The sequence below is a fragment of the Excalfactoria chinensis genome, chromosome 16, assembly GCF_039878825.1.
Source record: "Excalfactoria chinensis isolate bCotChi1 chromosome 16, bCotChi1.hap2, whole genome shotgun sequence".
NCBI lineage: Eukaryota > Metazoa > Chordata > Aves > Galliformes > Phasianidae > Excalfactoria > Excalfactoria chinensis.
The window spans coordinates 9,445,244-9,470,516 of NC_092840.1; the positions used below are offsets into that span (position 1 = coordinate 9,445,244).

At 45.5% G+C, this 25,273-nt stretch overlaps 1 protein-coding gene across 3 annotated transcripts in view; it reads left to right on the forward strand.

Annotated features, from left to right (window-relative positions):
* The window catches only part of ULK1 (unc-51 like autophagy activating kinase 1), a 64,485-nt gene that overhangs the window by 35,514 nt on the left and 3,698 nt on the right, over positions 1 to 25,273 (forward strand). Inside the window, exons 12-27 of one of the 3 annotated variants that reach the window (XM_072351026.1) lie at positions 5,492 to 5,580; positions 7,594 to 7,759; positions 8,577 to 8,637; positions 8,999 to 9,088; positions 11,981 to 12,106; positions 14,953 to 15,104; positions 15,715 to 15,798; positions 16,363 to 16,625; positions 17,254 to 17,438; positions 18,220 to 18,335; positions 18,910 to 19,053; positions 21,466 to 21,653; positions 22,300 to 22,478; positions 22,612 to 22,730; positions 24,449 to 24,606; positions 24,812 to 24,947. In XM_072351026.1, coding sequence (XP_072207127.1) covers positions 5,492 to 5,580; positions 7,594 to 7,759; positions 8,577 to 8,637; positions 8,999 to 9,088; positions 11,981 to 12,106; positions 14,953 to 15,104; positions 15,715 to 15,798; positions 16,363 to 16,625; positions 17,254 to 17,438; positions 18,220 to 18,335; positions 18,910 to 19,053; positions 21,466 to 21,653; positions 22,300 to 22,478; positions 22,612 to 22,730; positions 24,449 to 24,606; positions 24,812 to 24,947 — 2,256 coding nt within the window. The remainder of the gene's footprint in view (positions 1 to 5,491; positions 5,581 to 7,593; positions 7,760 to 8,576; positions 8,638 to 8,998; positions 9,089 to 11,980; positions 12,107 to 14,952; positions 15,105 to 15,714; positions 15,799 to 16,362; positions 16,626 to 17,253; positions 17,439 to 18,219; positions 18,336 to 18,909; positions 19,054 to 21,465; positions 21,654 to 22,299; positions 22,479 to 22,611; positions 22,731 to 24,448; positions 24,607 to 24,811; positions 24,948 to 25,273) is intronic. The other 2 variants (XM_072351027.1, XM_072351028.1) reach the window with 2 other exon arrangements.

Consider the following 25,273-nt stretch of genomic DNA (forward strand, 5'->3'; position numbering starts at 1 on the left):
CTTTATGACAGTTTTCAAACCATGACGTCTTCCTATGCTGCTAGCTCAAAAGGAAAGAAAAAGGCTGCTTTGTGTTTACTTGTTGCTCAGGTGTGGATTCAGGGGTCATTACTGTGTCGTGTCCAGATTTTGCCACCAGAATGTATTTAATGTTGCAGAATTATCTTCAAAGGGAGAATGTGGGGGCTATTTAGAAACCTAATTAAGAAGTAAATGAATCTTTGAAATGCATTCAGTTCTTCTCTATGGAGTGCTTGTCCAGTGGGGTTACTTGCAGGTAAACAGGATTATGTGAGAAGATCTTGTTATCACCTATATGTGTAGGACAGCTCAGTACAGTGAATGGGCAGAAGGAAGCTGAGATTGTTGTCATCACTCTCTAGGTGTGGTACCTCAGGTTGGCTTTGCTGAATTTCAGGTTCCAGTTAAAAACGTTGTTTCAGGGATTACCTCCAGATTCTTGCTGAATGTTATTCTAGAGGAGGTTGTTTTGGAGCTCTGTGGAAACTGGGTGAAACGACACCAGTTTCCTATTGGAAATTCTTTCCTCTTCTGAATCAAAATTTTTGAAGACTTTCAACCACGTGTACTGCAATTCAGAGGTGTATTTTCAGTGGGAAGTCATTCAGAATTGCTGCCAATGCATGGGATATAATTCTTCTCTGGCCAAATGACTTGGTTTAATGGAATTCTGTGTAGTCATTTACTTTCTTCTGGAAGGATATCCATGGGCCTTTGATCTCTTAAATAAGAGAGCCAAGATTTCCAGCAGTGACTGCTTTGGGGTGCCCAACATGAGGGCTGGGAGTTTCAGAGGAAGTGTGCCCAGTGCTTTCTGAACACAGAGGCCCTTGGACAAGTGCTGCAGTGCATTCCCCCACATCTAAAATCTGCGCTGATCTTCAGTTTCTTGCCTCCTCTTTCCTGGTCCAGAGCAGAATTTCTGAGCTATTTCTGATACAGATTTTTAACTGTGTATGTAGGTGACCATCCAGCGGGCAAGAAAAGATGCTTCTGGTTTAGGGGAGCTTGCAAGCCAACAAGATGTGGTGTGAGTCCTGGGAAACAGGATTGCTCCACAGGCAGGAAAAGATTCTGCCTCTTTAGGACTGCTCCTAAGCCAGCTCGACACTCAGCACCTGCTCTACCACTGCTCTCTGGGAAAAAGCCTTCAAAGTCTGATCCCCCAATGGGCAGGGAAGGAGTCCCACAGCTCTGCCTTGCACACTCACCAACTCATCTTCTGCCTCCAGCTGTTCCGTTGCTTCACTGGCCAGAAGAATGGGAGACCCCCTGCAAACAGGGAAGGGTTCTCCTGGCTTGGCCTCAGTTTCCAACTTGTGCACATTTACCGTGCAGAAATCAGAGGCACCATTACAAGAAGGGGATCATAGCTCAGCCTTTGCCCCCAGCTGCACCAGAATTAATGGTTTGTGGTCAGGGCCCAGTAAAGAGGGCACCTGTGCAGGCAGGTAAGGACTGTCATAACTCCAAACCTCTGCTGTCCCCCATTCCCAGGCATGCATCCACAGCCTGGAGTCCTCTCCAGGCAGGATACACTACTGCTAGATTTGAAAAGATGAGGGGAGAAATACATTCCCATCTTGGGAAGCCATTGAATTGTTGTATACCAGGAGAAGATTGCTACTGGAGAAGAGCCTTCTTGTAGTCTGCCACTATTGGGTAGTAGTGGTGGATGGAGGCATCTGGGAAACACTGTGAAGAGCCTGGACTACTTCCATGTGAACGTGAATCGCATTCAGATGTGAGTGTGCAAGTTTCTCATAGGAAAGTTCGTTGCATTATCTGCTCAGTTCTACTAGCAGAGGTTGTAGAGGCAGCTCTGCCCCTGCAGATGGATCAGTGCTGACTGCAGAGCTGAGGACATTGTCCAGGCTCCCAAGTGCTGCTGAGGGTCATCCAGATCTGGTCAAAACACAGTGATGGAAAACAAAGGGCCGCGAGCTGTTCATTCTGTTTGGAGATGTTAGTGCCCCATCCTGGAAATCAGATGGAAAGATGCTTTTTAAAAATTATCCTTATTTAAGCAGTGGAATGTTGGAATTCAGAATGATGTTTCAGAGTTCCACATTTCTGCTAAGTGGAGAATTTAGAAGTTGCCAGGAAGGTGCAGCCTCCTCACTTCCAGCCTTTTTCACACTTTTCAAGACGTTTCAGCAAAATCCACATTTCTCTTGGAAGTTTTTAAATACATTTTGGAGAAGCTCATCCTCCGCTCTGCGGTTTCGAGGGATGGTTGTTCTCATCTCCCTCCAATCATCTCACTCTGAAGCAAGGACCTAAATCCTCTGACATCCAGGGTTGACCACAAAGCTCTGATTTGCCACTGGCTTTAGCCTGGAGAGTGGATTTGTGGACCTTGGGTTTTCTTAACTGAAACATCCAATTTTTTTGTTCATCATTAATTTTATATTGTGGGTTTTGTACCTGTGACTAAGAGTGTACTACAGGAGTGTACAATTTTGTTAATAAAGTCTTTACAATACCCTGTCTAGTCAGGATGTCATCTTTCTGTAGCCAGGATTCTGCTCTCTCTGGTATGGGGCAGTGTGTTACAGTAATAGGGCATAATTAGGTGCTTGTGCAAGTCTGCTCAGTAAGCACACAGTAATTGGTACCCACACAGATTGTTTTGGAGTTCTTTTGCTCCTGTCTTTAATGCATGTTAAGCTGGTACCTCCTTTACTCTGACTTCAGAGTATAAATCATGAGCAGTTAGTGTTCATAAGCAAACACTGCAGTGCTAGTGGGGTGGCTCAGTGCCTGGGAGATCTGTCTGACTTGGTGGCTTTTTCCATCTTTATAATCTTGATGTGCTTCACTGCCCAGGATAATACTAGCAAAAAAATCACCTGAACTTGTACGTGAACAAAATAGTGGTGGTGCAGTTCATTTTTAACTCTAAAATGCAGCTTATTCTTCAGGCAAGTGCATTCCTCTTCTACACAAACTATTGCCTCGTTTGCAATTAAGTAACTTATTAATGACTGCTTGTGATTAATTTGAGATAATTACGAAAGTGCTTCTCCAATGTGCACAAAACTCTGACTCCAAATAAAACTGAAGGAAAGCTGGAGGATCAGATCTTCTTAGGGCAGCTGAGTCCCTTGTAGGAGGATGTGCCAGCAGGGATTTGTGCAGGTGTAGGATCTGCTATTGGGATTCCCGCAGTTGGAGCACAGGCTTGTCTTTGTGGTTCCTAGCTCTCTTATTTCAGAAACCAGTTGGTGTTGGATATCCAAGCAATGTGCACGATGACTGCTTTGTTGCTGGAACAAGCTGGAGAGGACAATTATGAAAACAGACTTATTTGCATGACAGTTACAACCCAGCAATTTCTGGATTTGGGTGGGGGCCTACCATTCATGTTAACATTCCCCACATTCAGACTTGAGCTGAAAACACGACGAGCCAAGTGTTTGCACCCTTTTTAATTTTAAACTGGGAGTGCCAGGGTGTGTGGAGGAGATGGAAGCCAGTGTTGTGCTTTCAAGCTGTCCTATGTGCCTTACATGGGTAAACGCACCAATGTGTGCACAGAAGGCTGAGATGCATGGACTGAAAGTCCATTTTTAGCAATCAGGACCTTTTGTATTTGACCTCACGGTATTACAGCGTGGATTTGGGGAGCTTGCTGGGTTTAAAAAGAGAACGTGATTAAAAGTGCTGTATCTGAAGGTTGGGCTTTGAACTGATAGCATTTTAATTTGAGTTTCAGTTGGTAGCAAAGTCTGCCTGCTTGTCTGTCTTTCGAGATTAATGGAAAGCTGGCCAAAGCAAACAGACAAAATTAGAAAAGTCTCAATTCCAGCCAGGTTTAAATCAATAATAAACACAAGACCAAAATTAGAATGGAAGGGACCTTGAGAGAGAACTGATATGACTCTAATGAAAATACCGATTCCAGGAAAAACAGCCAGCGCTACAAGTTTGCAGTGGGTGCAGGTGGACACAGTTCAAAAGCTGCTTACTTTTTCTTAAGAGCCTTTGCATAGCTGGGGGGTCTGTCTGTGCAAGGGTGAGTGATCCAGAGCAGCTGGCAGGATAAAAATGGGGAGATTCTCCTCTGGCTCCCGGTATTAAGCAGCTGAGAAAGGTCTTAGGGATTCTTCTGTGGGAGTCTGTGAGATGAGAAGCAGTGTGGTATAGGCAGGACAGAGCTCTCTGTTCTGCAGGCGAGTTCCCAGACCTCCGTGTGTGTTCCCTGAGCGTGGGGAGTGTGAAGCAGCTGTGCTGGAAGGCTGGGGAGCTGGAAGGGGATGTGGGTGGTGTAGCTCTCCATGCCAAGCCCTTGACCGACCTCCCAGAACGTCCATCTTCAGGGCACCACAGTGCTTGCTCCTGTACTGGATCCAGAGCCATGTGTTTTAACAGCACGTTGCAGGAAGCAAACCAAGCACGGAATAGATATGGGAGGGTAAAAGGAATAATAAAATTACTCTTTCAGAAGCTTCAGAAAGATTTCATTAATTCTGGATCTGCCGTGCAGCGTTCTGGTGTGTGTTGTAACACACTGGGGAAGGCACCTGTATGTGTGCACATCACTGCTGCTGGGGCTTCCTATTGCACAAGCCCCCGAGCTCTGAGTTGGTTTCTGTTTGCAGTACAACTTAAACATTTGGGTTTTGTTAATGTTAACAAGTAGGGGGAGAAGAGCACCGTGACCCTGTTCCAGTTAATAAGTCTACACTTTCTTGGTTTTGTTTTCCTAATGCTGGGTTTTGTTACATCTCTGTCAGACTGAGGGGTTCAGACTTGAAGTGGCTGTTCTCTTTGTGCTGGGAGATGGTGATCTCACCATCCTTTAACCCTCTTCGATAGGCTAAAAAGGAAGATGTTGTAAAGCCTTATATTAGAATGATTGTTCTCCCATTCGTTCATCATTAAAACACTGTTTCTGCAGTTAATTGCTGGGAGGTATAGCTTTTGTTTACTTGCTGTACTCTAGTTCTGGATGGAACTTTGCAGTAGTTAATGCAAAACATGAGTTTTGCTTCAAACTGAAGTGTTCTTTTAGATATTATTGCCCCTCCTTGCATTAACAAGCATGGAGTCATTAGCACAGATCCTGTAAAGGTAGAAAATGGGGCAAGATACTAATTATCTGCCAATTCAGTGGAAGAAAAGCAAAGCAAAATGCTATTCTCGCTTACTTGTCCCATCTGATCTCTGTTTAAGTCATTCAACTACCAAAATGGTTGCATGCAGATTTGATCTTGGTTGGGTGTTCTGAGACCTTCCACCCTAAGAGCTGTAATGGCGAATTCATGTGTGGAGGTGTGGATGGATGCAGGTCTCAGAACTGAACAAAATGCCATTTTTTCTACTGTTCTTGTTTAGCTGGCAGTATCTGGTATATGAGATAAACCTGTTGTAAGCAGATGAAAAAGGCATTTTAGTATTGACTCACGTTGACAACTTATTTTGCATTAATAGGTGTCTTTTTCTTCTCTCTTTCTCTTATTTTTAGCTGCTTCTGTGCCAATGCCTTCTTACCCCAGTTCAGGCTCTGGTAGTTCCTCCAGCAGCTCTTCTACTTCCCACCTGGCGTCACCTCCCGTAAGTACAGCTCAGAGGATGCACCACTTCTGTTTGCAGGCATCTTGCTTGCTTCTTTAGAGGGGCAGCTTTTGCTGTCATCTGGTGTGAGTGACAGCAAATCTGGGTTTGGTGCACTGTGTTTTCCAGTCTGTTTAATACTTTATATTCTGAATGTTGTCTTTCTCTCCACGAGAAATATTTCAAAGTGTTATTGCCTGTTGCGTGAAAAGCCTTTGTGAAAGGAGTTGGTGTTAATATTGCTCATGTTGGCAGAGATAGAAAGCTCTTTGGAACCGAAAAAAAAGAAAGTAATTAATTCAGGGCATAGCGCTGCTTCTTTGGCTGCAAGCAGTCTCTGCAACTTGACATCAAGTCGGCCCTTCTTTTTGACAGATGACACTCCTTCCTGACCAGCATTCCCAGCCCCACAGAGACACATTCAGCAAGGCTGTTTGCTCCCACCAGGCCCGCCTCAGTCTGGTGGTATCCTGAGGGTTGATCTGAACAGCTTTCTCTCTGGTTACCTGCAGTTATGAGAACTGCCTTGAAGGGTTGGGCATGAACTGACCAGTGCAGTGACATTCCTTCAGCTCTCTGAATTGAAAGCTTGTTTTTGGAGGCTGCTGTGGAAGCTGCTTTTTGACTTTGAACAGAGGGATGCTGGTGGTGTGATGGGTAGTGGAAGGGAGAAGGACTGAATGTTCTTGTCTTCTCCCTTTTACTGCTGCTTTTTTGCCTTTTCGCTGAGGTTTCCCCATGCCAAGGCTTCTCAGCTCCTTCAGGGTGTGCTGTGATTGAGGCTTCCTTGGAAAATACTATATCTGCTGTGAGGAACTGCTGTGGGAAAGGTGTAGGGGCACAACCTGAAGCTGATTTATGTTCTCATGGTGCGGGCTGCATGGAGAAGGAAGGTCTGTTCTCTAAATGTCACACAGCTGTGTCCCAGACTGCATTTCTATCCCCCACAGTGCCCCAGGCAGAAGGGGCTCTTGGCTGGGGTGCTCCTTGGCCAGAAGGCTGCAGGGGTGGGTAGATGGTATCAAAAACAGACTTTCCTTCCTTGAACTTTCCTGGTTCAGGGAGCAGTGCAGACTCACTGCCCCACTGTGGGGTCTCCATGTTAGAAGTATACTGCACCCATCCCGGTCTGCATTTGGAAGATATGCTGACAGAGCTATGCTGGCTCAGCACGTGAAAAATGCCCTGTCTGCAGGGCAGGACAAGCGTATTGTGTGGAAAACAGCTTTGGTAGCTGGGAAATTCCTTCTGCCTGTGTATACTGCATGTGCAGTGAGAGTCAGTCCCTTGTAGGGACGGCAGGAGAGGCTTTATGGGTGAACAGGGTCTAAATAGGGCTCAAGAAAAAGCTGGATCAGATCTTCCTCATGAAAAAGATGCATTAGGATAAAGATTGTGATCTGCACAGTGGGCAGTTCTTAAATCATCCTGCTTCCTCCATCTGTCTGTCAGAGGTGAAGACTGTGGGGCTTTCCTTCTTCTGACTGAAGAAGAAATGGAGCTGTCTAGAGCCTGTTGTGCCTCCGAGAGCAGGGTGGTGTTCATCTGCAGAATACTTGGCCTTCCTTTGGTCTCTCTTGCTCCTCATGTCAAAACAGCAGAACAGGGTTGTCCCAAAAGTGCAGGTGCTGTGTGTGTTTGTGAGTAGAAGCACAGTGTGTAATAAGCTTTTCTATTTCTCAGCCTCACCAGATTGAGTTGGTATCAAATGCACTGTTGATCCAGAAGGCCTTAGCAGTAGCAAAGGGGTGCAGTACCTGGAGTGAATTTTTCTTATCTGAGGTGCATCAGCCATGCTGGTACAATGTTTTGTATAACAAAAGATGCGCGGTTCTGACACTGACATAAAAGGCTGTTCCTTTTCGGTGAACTGAACATCTGTCTCTGGCAAGCTACCAGCCCTGGTTTATGAGAGAAATGCTGTCTGTAGCCTCGTGCAGCTCGATTTAAAGGATCCAGCAGAATGATGAGGTCGCTGTGTTGAAGCCAGTGTTTGTTTTCTTCTTGAATTAGCAGTCTCTTGGAGAGATGCAGCAGCAGCTGCAAGAGAAGGCGTTAGCATCTCCTACCCAGGATTCCCCTGGCTTTCTGCATGGATCGAAGGACTCTGCTGGAAGCAGCAGTAAGAATTCATCCTGTGACACTGATGACTTCGTTATGGTCCCTGCACAGTTCTCAAGTAAGTTGCCTTCTGGAAATTGCAGACATTCTGAGGAAAGGGGGATGTGGGTCCTAAAGGTAGTTAATAGACAGTCAAAAGATTAATTAATGCTACTTCGACTGAGTAGCGGGAACGTTCTAGTTCTTAAGTTGCAAGAGACATCTGCTTAATTTCACTGGAAATTTAGTAATTATGTTCAAGGATGGGATATGAGAGTAAAGGATATTTGGGGAACGCAGTAAGAGACTGAACCTGGAAATCCAATCGGAAAAAGAGATAAGAAGGCTCGCGGAGAAATGTCTTTCTCTCCCAGAAGATGTTCCTGTATCATCTTATCTTCAGTTTCACTCAGCAGCACAGAGAAAGGCAAGATTTCAACTACCAAATGGGATTTTATACCTAAAAAATTTAGGAAAAAAAAAAAAAGGTGTTGGATTTTTCTTCAAATATCTTGAATTTGTTATTAGTACCTCTGTGTGTTTATGGGAATTGCGTGAAATATAGACAGGGGCCAGAGCTCCAGTGCAGCTGCAGGCCTAAGTATGTTTATGTTCAAGTAATTAACCAGCAGAAGGATGCTGTTCAATCTTGGCCATGTGTGTGATAATTTGCTGAGATGGAACTTGGTGATAAATGGTGCGATTTCACCCAAGGCTTTGTGGTATGAGGATCAGCAGCATCCACAAACTGAAGTTTCAGCCTGCGTGAATTTGGCAAATCTCTGACTTCTGAAGCAACTTGGCAGATCTTGGAGGAGCAGGAAATTCTACCCCAAATCTCAGTTACTCTTTTGGGGATATGATCACTAATGTTTCTTTGCTCCATTGTTCCTCAGGTGAAATGACTGCAGAGGCTGCAGGAGGGAAGCCGATCCAAGACAGCCTGATGTACAGTGGGTAAGAGCACGAGGGCAGCTGGAATCGTTGAACATGTGTATGCTGTGTGACCGCAGCTTCTGGAGCTGATACTCGATTATGCTTAGCTTCTTCATCCGTTAGGACTAAACTGCAATTCATTTGCTGTAAAGGCTCTTTATGCCGGTTAAAGTGGCATAAGAGAAATGCAATCTAAAGGGTCTTTCAGTCCTATACCGCTGCCAGGTGATCGGTGTGTGGCACCTGAATACTGGAATGTATGTGGGGCAGCATGACAGATCCAGGGCTCCTATTATTAGACTCAGCGGAGGGTGCTGGGCAGACACAGCTCTGCAGTGTTGTTTCACAGATATCTAATGGCTTGGTTCTGACATTTTTTCAGGAGTTCTCTGGTGACTTCAGCTGGCTTGGAAAGCCAGGGAAGAACACCATCTCCTTCTCCTCCTTACAGCAGTTCTCCTAGCCCCTCCAGGTAAGGACTGTTCTGTGCTGACTATTAAACTTCAGCTGTTTAAACTCCCTTTGACTTTCAGGATAGGAAGAGATGTTGGTGTGCTGAGCAGGTTCCACATCTCTCCTTTAATTAAAGGGTAACAAGAACAACCTAGGAGAAACTTCTCTTGTCTGTAGAATGTGATTGTGTAAACTTTAGAGCTTAAAGCTTTAGGGTATGTAGTTGGTTTACAGGGAGCTGGCAGGCTTGCCTCCCACCTCATTCTCATCTGCTGAGGAAGCAGGACATCTTTCATCTTCTATTCTGTCTGTATGGCAGCTGCTGGGGGAGGAGAGTTGGAAGGGAATTCACACTCAGGGAGGAGGAAGCCCCTAAAATCTTACTTCAAAAGAAAATGTAGTCCCAGTCTGTGTTGAACATGCTTGTCACATAAACAGAGCCCAGAAAATGACAAAACATAGCCTGAAAGTATACAAATGTAAAGGAGAAGAATATAGCTCAAAGCCTTGCTGACGTGATCAGATTAATTGGCAGACATATACCACAGTGTGGAGTATAATTGCATGAGACTTCTTATGCCATTACCTGCTAAGCTTTTTAACAGCTTATTCTGATAAACTGATTCCTTTGCATTGTGGGGATCAGTCCTTATTAAAGGATTTGGCCATGTTTCTGGAAGGCAGTGAGTAGAAATTCATGGACGTTCACTTCAATCTCTCCCTTCCCCTCACCAAGCTGGCTTTGTATTCTAGTGGATCACAAGGTGGAAAGTCACTGCCAGTGGCTGTATTTCTGCTTGTGCTGTCTTTCCTGCTCTAGAGCTCCTTCCCACTTTTCTTGTCTGCTTTAGACAAACACTGAGGCATTGCTTCCCAACGTGCCCAGATGGGAAATAAAACTTAAAAAACTAAATTCTGCAGCGGCCACTCTGAGTCCGCAGTGCAAAGCATGATCTTTGAACTGCTGCCGCCCAGCTATGCCCTTCTTATGAGCATGATTTTCAGTGCTCTTCACCATAAATTTCACGTGACCCACTGGTTCAGCACTTGGCTTCACTGGTGCAGAGAACTCCGGTCTTCTCTCCTGCAGGCAGCAGTCCTCCCTTTTCATGTGTGGCTCTAGGCTAGCAAGCTGTGCTTGGATGTAGTCCAAGTAGGACAGAAAGCAGTCTATGGCTGGCAATGGGCTTTCCTCAGGGTATCACGATGTACTGTGGGGCAGCTCTCCTCATTAGGATTAGGTATAATTAAAATATGCTGACAGTTTGAGCTTTTTCTTTTTTAAAAACGCTTCCATGTTGGAGATCTTTAATAAGTCTAACCAGAGGTACTTCCTTTATGTATCCCACACCAATGGACTAATGCCATTTCAAAGAGCTTTTAATTACTGCCAAGTAATTAAACTCCCTGTTTCAGGTTTATCTCTTTGTCTTTGCAAATTTATGGTCAATTGCAGTCTTTAAGGCTTGAGGCCAATTAGCAGATTTAGTCTGTCAGCTAATTTGGGTGCTTTCCTTTGCAGCTTGCACCTTGTGTAGGACATCTGGCTCCTGTAGGAACTTGTATGACCTTTGGGGATAGAGAGAATCCTTTCACCCCAAATCTTCTTTTCCCTTAAAGGATTTTGGCCTGATTGAAGAGACAGTGTTTGAAATTTGTGTTGAAAGTCAGGATGTGTACAAAGTCTGACATCAGCCCTCAGATTTCTTGGTTAAAGCTGTTTACTGCTCTGTCTGACTCCATGTCTTACGCTGATGGAAGGCAGCGACAACAAAACCTCACTTTGCCACTGAGGAATTGGAAACCTTGAATGCCTTTGTTTTACTGTATGCACCAAGAAGAAACAAGGCTTCCGTCCTCTCTTTTGTGTATGTTCTTGCTGGATTCTATGTCTCTTTTTCATCTTCACCTCGTGTAAAATACCTCCTTTCTGAGAGTCAGACCTGAGGTGATGCCTCCTATTTGAGGGGCACACGCAGGTGTGTTGTACATTGACAACATGGGATACTGTAGAAGCCTTCATTACCAATAAGATCTTTCTCTAATTGTGCAGCCACCCTGCAATTCATGTTGGCAGTTGTAAATAACATTGCCATGGCAATTAATCCTGGAATACTGGAGCCTTTGGGAAAAGACTTTAGGCAGCTACTTAGTTAAATGTGATGTTTGCATGGGTTTTGTGTGGCATCTTTTTTATGGGGTTGTATACAGGTTAGGAATAACAGAGAAACTGTCACCTGGGGGAACAGGTACCAGGCGTGAGCTTGTTAACCTGCTTGGATGGAAATGGAAGGAAGTCGTAAGTTTGCAGAATGAGCCTATTATTTTGGGGATGTGATATTCTTGCAGACCTTGAGCACAGAGATACTGGCTCTTGTCCCCTGGATTTGTTCTCTCCTGAGCTGCTTTCTTCACCCTGCAGTTAAATTGCAAATACACTGATACACTCCAGAAGTGTATTTTCTTCATGATATGTCAAGACTTTCATAGAAATAGCACCGCTGCAGCAGTGTCTCTTGGCACCAAAGTCTTACATGGTGTCCTGTGTGAGCAACGAACATTCAGCCTTTGTTCAATTATGTGCTCTTTGGTTGTGGATCTGAGCCTGCAGGAAACTGGGCCAATTGTGGCCTGAAATAACAGGGCTCCCATTTTCCTGAAGGGAGCGGTGTGCTTGGGTGTATGTTTTAACTGCGGGTGGGAATCGTGTTGGAAGAAAGGTGCCTGCTTCCAGGAGGTGTGTGGTGCCACTTCCCATTCATACGGCTTTGATCTGCCTCCCAGGATAAACCCACAACCTGAGAGGAGCAAAAAGGGCACTCCCTGTGTGTGGCTGCCTTATAAAGATAATACCTTCAATTACCTGCTTGAAGGTCCACCCCTTACAAGAGACTTTGTCTTCTTTCAACAGCCGGCCAGGTCAGTTTTCCAGCAGCAAATACGGACACTCTGTGCCCATCCCAGTTCCAACACAAATCCACAACTACCGTCGGATAGAGCAGAACCTGCAGTCTCCTCACCAGTACGCCTCTCCTCGGTAAGTGCTGGGGCTGGGGGTGAGGGCTGACATCAGTGTATGAGACTCTGTTACATACTGGGGTTCTTCTATGCTTTGTTCTCTGTATCTCTAAAAGTTTTCAACATCTGTCACGATGTTGAAATTTATTTGTTGCCAAGTACTGTAAATTTTGTCTGTGTATGCGTATGCAAGACAGCTCCCATAAGTTTTCTGTGCAGGCTGAAAGCTCTTTGGGGTCTGACTGCTTTTCCTACAGTTTTGGTGTCCAGAGACAATCATTCATGTAGCACATTTTTCTATAAAAGGAAAAAGCTGAGGTAAACAACTAAAATGGATAGGGATGGAGAACTTACCTGACTTGAGCTTACTTTGTTCCTGTAGCTAATCACGCCATCAGTGACGCCTCTTACACGAGTTGCATGGTAATGTGGTTATGCAGTCTGATTAAGTTGTGAGCAATCCCTGCCTGTGAGGCAGAGTGTGCCTTATGAGGGCCCACAGGAAGAGCTGGATGTCAGCCTTCAGCTGGGCTCAGGGGTAATGCCTTGTACCTTCGAGAAACGCCAGCCTTCTGCCTCTTGACACGTGTAATTGATGGTTCCTATGGTTTTGAGATGTGGGTTAACAGTGGCAGCCCAGGCCATGGACTGGTTGAAAGGAGAATTGCACAGGATCTTGAAGAGTTTGTACAGCGAGGACAGAGAATATTCCCAGTATCTGGTTAGGTTCAAGTTTAGCTGTCAGAAGTAGGGTAATGCCTGTGTTAGCCTGAATTTGTGCTTCTACCAGCTTAATTAAGGGTAAGGCTTACTTGAAGTGGGCCAGAAATGAAGACACACTCTGAAGTGTGGATTGATAAGGATGTTTGTTTTCTGCCAGTGTTACTTCAATACTGTTCTACGCTCTGATATTTGAATGTGTGATGGTTTGGTGTAAGCTCCTTCCAGTTCCCTACGTGCCCTGTATTTCTAATTGCAAAGCTTATGACAGGCTGCTGAGTTCAGGCTCACAGCCTGCAACTACCTGTCCGGGATCAAACTCCTGTTTTGCTCCTTTTAGTCAGCGCTGTGTAATGGTGTGATTAGCATTGTCCCTGCAGAGGAACTCGAGGAATGGAACCAATCAGATGATTCATGCTCTGCTTTTAGCATCACCTCAAAATCTCTGGCGTCATGTTTTTCTTCTGCCCCAGGAAGCCATATTTATCTCTCATCATCACTTCCTCTAATCAGCACATTCATTAGACATACTTCAAGAATGGAAGGAGAAAATTTCATCAAGCATTTTGTATGTCATTCCACTTTTCCATCAGCTGTATCAAACAGGTTATTCCAACCAAATGACTTGTCATGTTTGGAAGTCATTTGTCTAAAGACCTTGGCATATACTCAGATTCTGAAATATTGACCATTGTCATTTGACTGGCTGGCGATGCCTGTGTGGCATAGCTTGTTTGTGGTCAGGTATCTTGCGTGTTGAGGTGATAATTATGTGTGCTTACTTCTGACCACATCACCTGTCCCGTTCATCTACTTACAGGGCAGTGTGGACATTCCACATCATTCAGCAGCTTCAGTCAGCTCCTGTTTTTTTTTCTGCACGTTCACAACAGATAATATTTAGCCTCCTGGATGGTTGATATTTTGAAGAGTTGAAAACTTGGCAGAGCAATCAATACCTTCTTTTTCTGCCACTGCGTGTCCAGGTGTCTGCTTCCTTTTTGTGCACTCAATTTTGCCTCAGGACAGGGTGCTCAATGAGTGTTACGCTTCTAAATGTGGAGCAACTGGAGCAGAAGTGATCTTTAAGTTAAAATTTTAAAGGATTTCCTTCTTTTTTCCTTTTCCCTACCATGTGAATATATTGTGGATGTGTTTGACTGAAGAACAGTAACAGATTGGAGTGAAGCTGAGGAGGAAGATGAGAAATCACTCTTATCTCTGTTACTGTTGGGTTTCTTTTTTTCCCCTGAAACATGACATCAAGTAGCACACATACCTAGCGGTGTTGTTGAATAGATTTATTATTGACAGTTCATCAGAGCAACTTTGCCTCTACTGCAGTTAGCCCTGCTTGTGCTGCTGGAACCCATATAGCTTTGTTCCTTCTGTTCAGATGCATATTGGGCAGCTTAATGCTGCGTTGCTGGGATGGGAGATGGGGTACATTGGTGATAGCATCCTTCAGTGGCTTAAGCAGAGGTGTGGTTTTTTTCACTGTATCCTTTGATTCCTGTCCAGAACACCACCTACTGGCTGAGACTGAGATCCTTTCAGCAATGGAAAAAGTGTTTCTAAATCAAGAGTAGAATGAAGTATTTGGTGAAAAAGTGTTTTCTCATATAGAGGCGTGTAATGGGATTCTCGGTGAATGGGCATGTAGAGGTAGATTGGCATTTCAGTAGATATGATTGACGTTATGCTCTTGATGTGTGAAGACACTGTTCAAAAACTGAGAAAGAATTAATATTCTCAAATCCCATTTCTCTCCAGAGGGATGGTGTGTGTCTATTCATGTTCTCCCTATTCTAGTTTCCTCTTTGTTTCTTTTTATGCTAGCTATACTTGAGGTTCCTGCATGTGTGACACAAACAATTTGATTGAATTCTCCAAGGAGAGGTTTCATAAGGTCTTACAGGAGTTTGGCACCCAGGCAGTACTGACCATTGCAGCCCAAAGAGAAACTCCTCTGGGTGTGATCTGCATTTGTGTAGTCCTGGCACAGTGACGTTTTGATCCAGAATAAGCAACGACGAAGCTCCATGTCTCTGGAAATAGCACTGTGTGTTTGAGTGTGTGGTTATGGTGTTTTCCTTACTCCTCTTTATTAGTAACTGAAGTAATGTGTATTTTGTTTCCTGCAAGGTCTGGTACGGTCCGGAGATCTAGCAGTACAAGCCCTCTTGGTTTTCCCAAAACTGGTGCTTCCCCTCCTTATCCTGGAGAGCATGGATCTGTGCCTAGCTCTAGAAAGCTTTCCTTTGGCGGTGCCAAGCCATTCACACCATCACCACAAGGTAAGATGTCAACTGGCATGTTACTGCTCTGATAAAATCATGTCTTGTTCTTGTAAAGAGGAGGTTTTGACCAGGTGTAGCTGTCAGGTAGTGGCGAGTTTGGATGGTTGTGTTCTCCCATGGTTCTTCTCAGAGTAACAAGTGTTTTGACCTTGGTAAAACGGAGTAGAAAATACCTATTAGCCTCAGGAGAGGTAAGCAGTGTTCTAGTGTCTCTGTGAAACATGCTGCTGTCCTCTGCAGAGGGCTTTTCTAGGGATAAAGTACCTTTTTTTAACCAATTTGGGCTGGAGTGAGAAAAATGCGATCCAACTGCTGTCAGAGCAGAATTCTGACTGGCTCTGGAAGGGCTTGAAACATCAACGTTCCTACTGAGAAGTAGCTGTTTGAATATTCATACTCTAGCCCTCTGAATTAATATCTCTGCAAAGTCAGACTAAGCTTGGCTGAACAAGCACCAGCTAGAACTTTTCTCCTTATTTTACTACACAACCATGGCTGAGACTATGGAAGAGATAAGCACCACCCTTTTTAAAATAGGTGGTGAATAGTGTTGTTTACTGTGGAAACTTAATGCCAAATAAACTTTTTTGATTGTGTTCACTTAAAGTTGGAACAATCCCGGAGCAGCCCAGCCAGACTGTTATCCCCTCTTCTCTTGGAGCAGAAGTGAGAAGCCGGATTCCTGCAGCTGGTATGTTGGTCCTTGCTTTCCTTCATTACTCCTGTGGATAAGGCCCAAGCTGTAATCTTAGAGCTTTCAGGGTAGGGTATGTTCCTTTAGCATCTTCTCTTGATGCTTGACCATTGGGGTTTCTGTGTGCTGGTAGGGGTCAGGGTTGATTCATTCACGTTCTGTCATCCATCTTCTGGTGCTGACAGATCTTGTGAGACACAAACTCTAATTTGGGATGTTGCAGCTAATAGGTTGAGAGGGAGGAAAACCATCTCAAAGCTCCAAAATCTTCTTCTGCCTGTTTGATGTTTTAATTTCCTCTGTAAGGGTTGCAGTAAAGGAAAGAAACTACGCTTTTATGTCCCCGTTGTTCCTTCTGTTCCTCCTGTGGAGTCAAAACCCAGTCAGGCATAGAAGTTTTATGGCACTGATCAGAGTGCCATCTTTAGAAGGATTTGATCTGTAGATGCCTGGCACAAGCTTACCTTCTTGGGTGTCTCATCAGTGAATCTTGTGATCAATCTGACATTTTCTTTTAGAACCAGAAAATGATGTGGTTTGTCACTTTGTTTGGGCCCCCAGGTGCCTCAGCACCCGAACACTCTCCTCGAGGGATGGGCTCCCGGCTCCACAGTGCTCCCAACTTGTCAGATTTGCATTCCTGCAGGCAGAAGATAACCAAGCAGCACTCTGATCCTCTAGTTGCTCACTTTGGCCATACCCCAGTCAGCCAGCCTCTGCAGATTCATGGCCTGCAGCACTGCCGGCAGCTCAGATCCTCACCAAAGCTGTCTGAGTTCATGCAGAGAAGCCCATTGCCAACTATCATGGGCTCCCCTACAAAGGTAAATTAAGGAGTCTGCTTTTGGGTTTCTCACAGCTTGAGCTGTTGTGTTATTTGGGGATGAACCACTGTATGATCTCTGACCTGAATTTACCACCACTCATTCACTGTTCTTCAAGTGCTGCTTAATGATCTGTGTGAAATGAGATGGTGTCCTAATTCTTTGTGGGCAGATCTCACTTGGCAGCAGCATTTGCAGTCTGAGTGTAGAGTCCAGGGTTCTAAACAGGCAATGAAAAAGAGCTGACCAGATTAGGACAGAAGCGCATTAGTGGACTGCAGTGTCAGGGTTGATTTGCGCGTCATGGCTTTTGGCACAAGTGCGTGTGCAGTAGGAATCCCCAGCAGAGACAGCAGGCTGTTGGGTGGGTGGCAGCCCCAGCGTCTGATGCGAAGCTGGCGCTGGGACAGCGTTTTCTCTGTGCTTGTGTCAAGCTGCAGTGAATTTTCAGCAGTTTGTCGTCCTTTCATTTTAGCCTTTCTGAGACAGGGAGCAAGTAACTATGTGGGCTGGGATTTCTACCTCTTCAGAAACGTTTTTATGTTTACAATTCAATTTTGATAAATAAATAAAGGATGAGAGAACCTTTGTTTTTAAGACTGTTCTCTTTGTGTTCTCTTTCTCCTAGGCTGTGTCCCCTTTTGAGTTTCCCAAAACCCCAAGTTCCCAGAACCTCCTCACTCTCCTGGCCCATCAGGGGGTCATGATGACTCCAACACGGAACAAGACTCTGCCAGATCTGAAGGAGATGGGTCATTTCCACTGCCAGCAGGCTGGCTTGGGGTTGAGGCCTGTGGAGGAGATCAAGGGCAGGTGAGCTGTAGTCTGCTCTGTACACAGTGGATTTTCCTTCCCTAACATGGGACAGGTGGGGCAGATCTCAAATGTCAGCTATTTCAAGCATCATGTATCTGCAAGCATTCAGCAGGCATCTCCGAGCGCTCTTGGGTTGCAAGCAGATGTTATGCAGATTTTTTTGAAGTCTTTTCTCTACAGGGGCAGGCCATGGCCTACATTTTATGACATGAAAGATTGTTTGCAGCTTTACACTGTTACTGTCCAAGGTTCCATCAACTGGGGATCAAGGATCTGGTTATTAGAGCAGACTCCCTGCAATTATGCAAATGTGTGCTGTGTTCTTTTTGAAGCATGTGCCTGTCATAAGTGAGAGGCGTGTGTTCCTTGTCTATCAAACATGGGCACTGGTCTTCAAAGATCTGTTTGAAAGCCAGGTACTGACTGTTGTGAATGTTGCAGGATACAGAGTTGCTCAGGTGTTAGCATAAAGTTTTTCTTACCTGCCTCCTTGCATACTTCTTGTATTAATTTCCGTATCTTCCATCAAAGAAAAGCTGTGCTACAATAATACTGTACTCTGTACTTGCATTCTGCAAGTCATGGTAATCATAAGCTTTCTGCAGGTAACAGGAGGTGCTTCGGGTACTCTGTTAACAAAGAGGAATGGGGCTAGTGGTTATTTCAGTTCTAGACTGTTTGCTGTGTAGTGTTTGTGGACCAGCAATGGCACAAACTAACTGAAACCCACGTACCTTACTGGTGACTTTCTATCTCATCTCGTATGTTCTCTTTTTAGATCTCTGAGCACAGGCAGGCTTACTGACCTGCTTCTCAAGGCAGCCTTTGGGGCACAGATCTCAGAAGCTGGCAGCAATGACAGCCTGAACAATGAGAAGCCAATGGAAATTGCAGGTGAGTGGGGAGGCGGAGCAGGATGGGCCTGCGTTGGGGGAAAGTGTTTGCCTGCATGCCTCCTATGAAAGGGAAGCTTCTTTTCTGATGGCTTTTGCTGTAGGAGGTGACAGCTGTGTGTGAGGAGCGTTGTGATGCTTGCTTTCTTGTGTCCGTGCTTGAAGGATTGTGGGTTTGTGTGTGCTGTGCAATTGCTGGCTAGCAGTGTGATTTTTGTAGGCAGGGCTTCCTCTCTTGGCCCCTTCTGAATGAGATATCATGTGGAAGTGGGGACTTTCTGCCAGGCAGCTCGACTATGAATGACTTTGCAAGGGTGGGTCTTCCTGCGCGTGCAGGTGGGGAAGTGAGGAGGGTTGAACAGCTGCAGCACCACGTAATGCTGTCCAGGCTCACGTCCTGCTGTCCGTGATAGTCTGCCTGGTCGTGGGATGCTTCCGAAGGGAGCACTGGCCTGTGCTGGTAGCCACCATCTCCTGAGACAGTCTGCAGGAAGGTAACACCGCTGGGTGAGGCACACCGTGCTCGGAGTAACTTTCCTGTAATGTCAGTCTGCACCTTTCAACTGTCTCCCCAGCTCCCTCAGGTGCTTACGGAGGGACACTGCACTCTGGTGCCCGGGCAGGGGGCTCTGCCAGCCCATCCCCAGTGATTTTTACTGTTGGATCCCCTCCCAGTGGAACAACTCCCCCACAGACCACGAGGACCAGGATGTTTTCAGGTAAAGGGCTGATACCTGCCTGTTCCACCATCCGGGGACAGAGCGACGTGCTGTATTCCTTACTCTGCTGCACACTGGTGGTGGAAGCAGGCTGTTCAGGGAGAGCTCGGTGGTCTAAACGCATTGAAGCTTCTCGTACCGACTCTTGCCAACCCCAGTTACTAATAATAACTCTTCATGCTGGCACAAGGACTAATGCCTTGTAAGAGTTTCCAAGACTGGAAGAGGGAAGCAAACTGTCCTTTTGCTTCATTTCTATTTACTTCAGGAATAATGCTGCAGCTGTTCATAGATCCATTGTTGTTGATAGGTCAACAGAGATAAAGATTGCTCTGTATTCTGATGGTTTTCCTCATAGGTTTTGGATAAGTTATAAAAGGCAAGCGTGACCATTCATGCAAAGCAGTTTCAGTGCACAAGTACCATCATGAAAGGGCTCTGTATGCAAAAGTACAAGTGGTGCTACTTATGCTGTGAATTACTTAAGTAGGAAATGGGGAAGTGCAGTCCTGATTGACGGATCCTTTAAGGTGCCAGCACTGGCCTCATCAGCCAACAGTTGAGGCTGCAGCAATTGCCCCTTTTGGGGCTGTGTGTCTGGGAGCTTGAATTTGTAATCAAGAAAATGTTTGGATAATTCTGTCTATATTTTTTGGCTGGTTTGAGTTCTTGTCCTGGCCATTCCGCATCTGAATTTAGTCAACTCTGTTGTTCTTAATGACTGCAAGGAGACTTGGATGCAGCAATGAATAAGCTGCTTGACTCGGACTAGGGGGACATATGGGCACAGTTCCTGGCTATGGCTTGGATTTCCATCATAACTAAAACCACTCAGATAGTTGTCTGGAAGTTGGGTCTATAATCCTTCCTTTGTCTCATTTATTTAGAGTGTAAGCTCTGTAGGGCAGGGACTCTCATACAAAGTGACTGACTGTCCTATAGCACAATGGGGCTACTATCCTGGCTAGCGCCTCTAACTGCTACTGAAATGCTGTGAATAGAGAATTCAGTCTTCCTGTATTGCTTTTGAGGGATTAATAGCAATTTGGAAATAGATCCAAGTTGCCACTTTGGTGGGGTGGTAGTTGGATGTTTAAGGATCTGCTGAGCAGTTAAAATTTTGGATGGAATTCCTGGTAGAGAAGATCATTGAATAGCGAGCCTGCAACACATCCACAGCTTAGGGTAGAGGCAGTCAAAGCAATGCTGCTTGACAAGCTTTGTTTATTGGATCTTTGCAACAGCTCCTTATCTTACAGTTAATGCATAAAAGTAGATGGTGAAGAAGGGAGCTTTGCAAACTAGAACTCTACACCCCAAGTGTGTTGACAATCCATGAGTAAGATCACTTAACAGATACAAAGACAGAGCCCTTTCATGAGTCATCACAACAATGCCTGTCAAGTACCACAGAATTACAGGGTATCCAGAATGTGGTGTTGTTGGTCCTTTCTTTCTCTGAAAGATCTGGAAATACTTTACTGGTCTTTGATGGTCCCTACTTAGCTTTGAAGTGTGCCAAGTGGGAGAGATCTCTGGGAGAAGAGGAGGCAGCACGTCGCAGCAGATCTGTTGTTGAGATGTGCATTGTGTTGCTCAGCCCTTCAAAGTCAGGGTAGGGCAGGAGATGAAGCTTGTGAATAGAATACAGAAATCTTCCTCTGGAGGATCAGTGGAGAATTAGTAGAGTATTATAGCTGACATTGGCATCCCCCTCTGCAGCGGTATATTGGGGATTTGAAGCCCTCTGGAATTGATGAATGTGTAATCTGTACCCTGAGACAGAAGCTTCTTTTTGAAGTGTGCAGCTTTTATGAGCAATGTACTTACTTGCTTTGTCCAACCTCCTACTTGTAAAGAGAGGGAAGCAGAAGTACAGGGCATGTAACACAAAGGTCTTCTGGTTTTTGTGCAGATGGTGAATGTTTTAAAACTGTGATTAAAACCTCACTTATCAGAGGTACTCATTCACTGATAGAATTAAAGCTTAGGAACCAGGTTCAGGCTGTGCTGATCCATGATAAGGCTGAAGCTGATTTTCACAGGATCACAGATTATGGTGGTGTATGATAAATTCAGCCCGAGACATTGCGGCAGGATTCAGAAGGGATTTGAGGGGCAAAAAAAGGTGCTTCTGGAATTGTCACCATAAGTCACTGACAATCAAGAAGGTGTGTTAAATTTGCTTGAGCTTGTAAACTGGTCTTCCTGAGTCACTGAGGATCTTGCTTGTGGAGTGGTTATTTTGCATCAAGAGTCTTTGTCTCATCCTCTAGAGTACCTGCTGCTGGCTCCTACCAGAGCCAGGATCCTGGATCCTACAGTGACAAGTATCCCCTGTGCTGGGCGAGAAATAGCTCACCTCATGGTAATATCTTAAGTAATTTTTTTCTTTCTTTTTCTTTTTTTCAGTGGGATCTTCCAGCTCTCTCAGTTCTGGAGGCTCATTCACTGGCAGGCACTTGGCAGTGGGAACTGGTGGGGATGCTCTGGAGGGCCCTTCGAGTCTCCGGTATGCTTTTGCTGATCCAATCACCGCTAACCTGGAAGGTGCTGTTACATTCGAGGCACCAGAGCTGCCTGAAGAGACACTCATGGAGGTAGGTGTATCCCTATAGGGACTTGTTGGGGGCAAAGGACAGGGGACAGTAAAAGGAAAGTGGATCCAGAGGTTCTTGTGAATGCCCAATGAGGCCAGAAATGCCAGTGCAGTTAATACAAGCTAACTATATAAGCAAAGGGGAAGGACGGTACATTGGTTAGAGATATATGAGGCTGAGGTTTGCAAGATCTTAGGAGATTCCTGCTCTGTCACACGATCCTTGTTTGACTTGGCAGCTGCTTAATCTCCAGGTTCCTCCTCTGCTTTTAAAGAAAATAGAGGAAGACAGAGATAACACTCCCTTGCCTTACTGGACTGCCCAGATAGCAAGATAGCAGAGGAGAGATTAAAGTTTCAGATAGTCAAAGCTCCTTTGGCAGCCAAATGCCTGAGTTGGTGAATGTAAAACATAAAGCATGGGTTTTTATGTGTGTGTGTTTGGTTGGCTTTTGTTCCCTCGTAGTCAAGTTGGAAACAGCCTTATGAAGCCCCTGTAAGAGAGCCATTCCTCTAAATATTTGAAGGTCAAACATGTTAGCTGCTTTACTGCACAGAGTACACTTTCATCCGGGATGAGTTGCTGGCACAGCTCTATGTGAGCAGCCTTCCCCTTGCAACCCCTATCTTGGTGTTTCCTTCAACAGCAAGAGCACACCGACATCCTGCGCAGCCTCCGCTTCACACTTGCCTTTGTCCACTACGTGATGGAGATTGCTGCCCTGAAAGGCAGCTCCAGTGAGATGAGTGGTTCGGTGGCATCTGAATACCAACTGCAGGAGAGTGTGGTGGCCGACCAGATCAGCCTGCTGAGCCGGGAGTGGAGGTAAGGGCTGGGCCTGGAGCTCCCATGTCAGTTGCTTCTCCCTGCCACTGCATGTATCTTTGTGCCAGGCATCCTTCGGACACGTACTGCCGCCCTGGTGATAGATTTGCATTGCAATATGCTTTCTTTGCAGCTATGCAGAGCAGCTCGTGCTGTACCTGAAAGTAGCTGAGCTGCTGTCCTCAGGCCTGCAGACAGCCATAGAGCAGATCAAGGCTGGCAAGTTGTGCCTCTCCTCCACTGTCAAGCAAGGTAAGGGGCTGCTGGGCACACAGTGCAGTGAACCTGCTTGGGATGGAAGAATTAAAAGTGTATCACAAAGGCAGGGAGGAGGTTGAGATGTGAGCATCCGGTGGTGTGCACTCAGGCTTATTGCTCATTGTGCCCTCACATAGCCAGGTCTTTCTTCCAGGGTATTTTCTGGGAGGAATCTTACTCTCTCAGCCTTTACTTCAAGTCTTCAACTCCTGCTCATGTCCCCATGAGAATCTTGAGTCCTAATTAGTGAGAGGGAAATGGATCTTATCTGATTCCTTGTACATCTCTATCTCAGGTGCTTATTTGTACTTGACATCAGTCCAACTTAATTATACAGTACGCATCCCTGTAAGTGCTTACTGGGCAAACTGAGACACGTCTTGGCTATGATGATTTTTCAAATGAAGCAAAAACACAGGAAGCAAAACTCTGGTAATACAGGAGTCACTTATTTGTTAGTCGTACAGCTTGATGTTTGCATCTGGACAGGTTTAGCTACGCTTCTTCCACATGTTCAGGCTGACATAACACAAATTAATTATTCCCTTTTCAGGGCAAATTGCAACTTGTAGGAAGAGTTATGCTATGAATCTAGTGTGTGGGAACTGGATAAGGCTGTCTTTTCTTAGTTCTCTTCCCACAAAATACTGTTCCCTTGAGATTTATAGGGCACCAGGAGGGCAAGAGAGTTCTCAAGGTACTTGTGTGCCTTCTTTCACTTAAGCATGGAAAAAGCTGAAGTGCAACAAAATAATGCCCTCAAGCATCCTTGGGCAGCGAGTGCCAGGAAGGGTCCCTACCGTAGCCATCAGCTTCCTGGTAATTTGTGCACAGCCCAGAGCTCTGACTGAATTCCACAAACGAGGATGTTGCTTTACTTGCTTGATGTTGTTGTTGTGGGGAGTGCTCTGTTTTTCCATTAAATGTTTGGGTTTTTTTCACTAAGTCTTTCTTGGCTGCCCCTCAGCAGGGTGCTGAGGTTCCTTTAGCTCCCCCTAGGAGCCAGTTGTGCAGCGTGGGGGTTTCAGATGTGTGTCACAGTTACTGCTCATCAAGTGGTGGGAGTTTGTAGTCAGTACATTGTGTAGCCATACAGCTTGCGAGTCTCAAGCTGGTGGCTTCACATGCTGTTTTTGGGTTGTTATTCAATCCCTTTAAATCATACTTGACTGCTTCTCTGTCACATAATCTTCCTGTCCTAGCTGCTGTGATGCAGGAAAGGAGGTGACCTTTTGCAGGCATCAGTGTCTTTCCATTCTGGGACAGCATTGTCCCAGGAGAGAGATTCCCTTGCTTAGTGCTGCTGAGCCACACTTAGCTCAGCAGCTAGCATACAAGAGTCACATACTTCTTCACAGCATGTCATCACCCATGAGGTAACAGAAGCTTTGTATCTGGCATGTCTGTTGCTTCTGTTGGTGCATGAGACATCTTGCACCATGCAGACTGCTCTGTATCTTGTAGCAGCTGAAGGAAACAAAAGTTGACCTGGCCTCAGGTGAACTGGGCATGTAGGTGTTGCATTGTGCAGGCTTGTCAGGGCGACAAAGGAAAGGAAAAAGACCTTATGGTGCAGCTGGTACTTGGCTGTCAGTTTTAAGTTTGGATACAACATAACTTGAAGTTACTTGTTTGAAGTCCTGTGAGTGGAGGTTGGGAGGCACAAGGGGAACTGGAGCTGGTGCCCAATGCATTTCTTTCCTTTATTCTAGTTGTGAAGAAGCTCAATGAGCTGTATAAATCCAGTGTTTCATCCTGCCACTGCCTCAACATGAGACTGCAGAGGTTCTTCCTGGACAAACAGAAACTCATGGATCAGATCAACAGCATCACTGCAGAGAAGCTCATCTTCAGCTATGCCGTGCAAATGGTAATAACTGCATAGAGCCAGGGACCAGGGCTAGCTCAGAACAAGCACCAAGCATTTACGGCTCCTGCTGGTGGTGTTAGCAGGTGGTTTTGTTTACGATGCTGGGTGCAGCCACTGCAGGTTGGGTGAGAGAGGCTAAGGAACCATGCTGGGAAAGCTGGATCTAGTATGGGAGTGACTTTTTTCATGGGGCATTTGCCTGCAGGTGCAGTCTGCAGCCCTGGATGAGATGTTCCACCACAGAGAGGACTGTGCTCAGAGGTACCACAAGGCTCTGCTGCTGATGGAGGGGCTCCTGAACATCATCACTGAACAGGGAGACATAGAAAACATCAATAAATGTGAGTGCTTGGGGACTTTTTTTCTCACCAGGTCATGTCATGTTGTTCTAGATGCATGGATTGGAAGTTTTAGTACCCAGCATCCATTTTTCCTTTGGCTACATCTTAATGGTCATAGCACAGATCTCTTGGTTTGTTATAGCTCCTAGCAGCTTGGCCTCACGCTTTCCCAGTTGGAAGACTGTTAGAAATGCAAGTCCCTGAGCCATATTTTGAGATCTGTCCTGCAGAGCAATTGCCAGGGCTTTGTTGGAGCTTTTCATGCATGAAAGAGCATGCTGAAGGAAGTGGTTTGGCAGCAGCAAAGGGCTGGGTTTGGTTTCCAT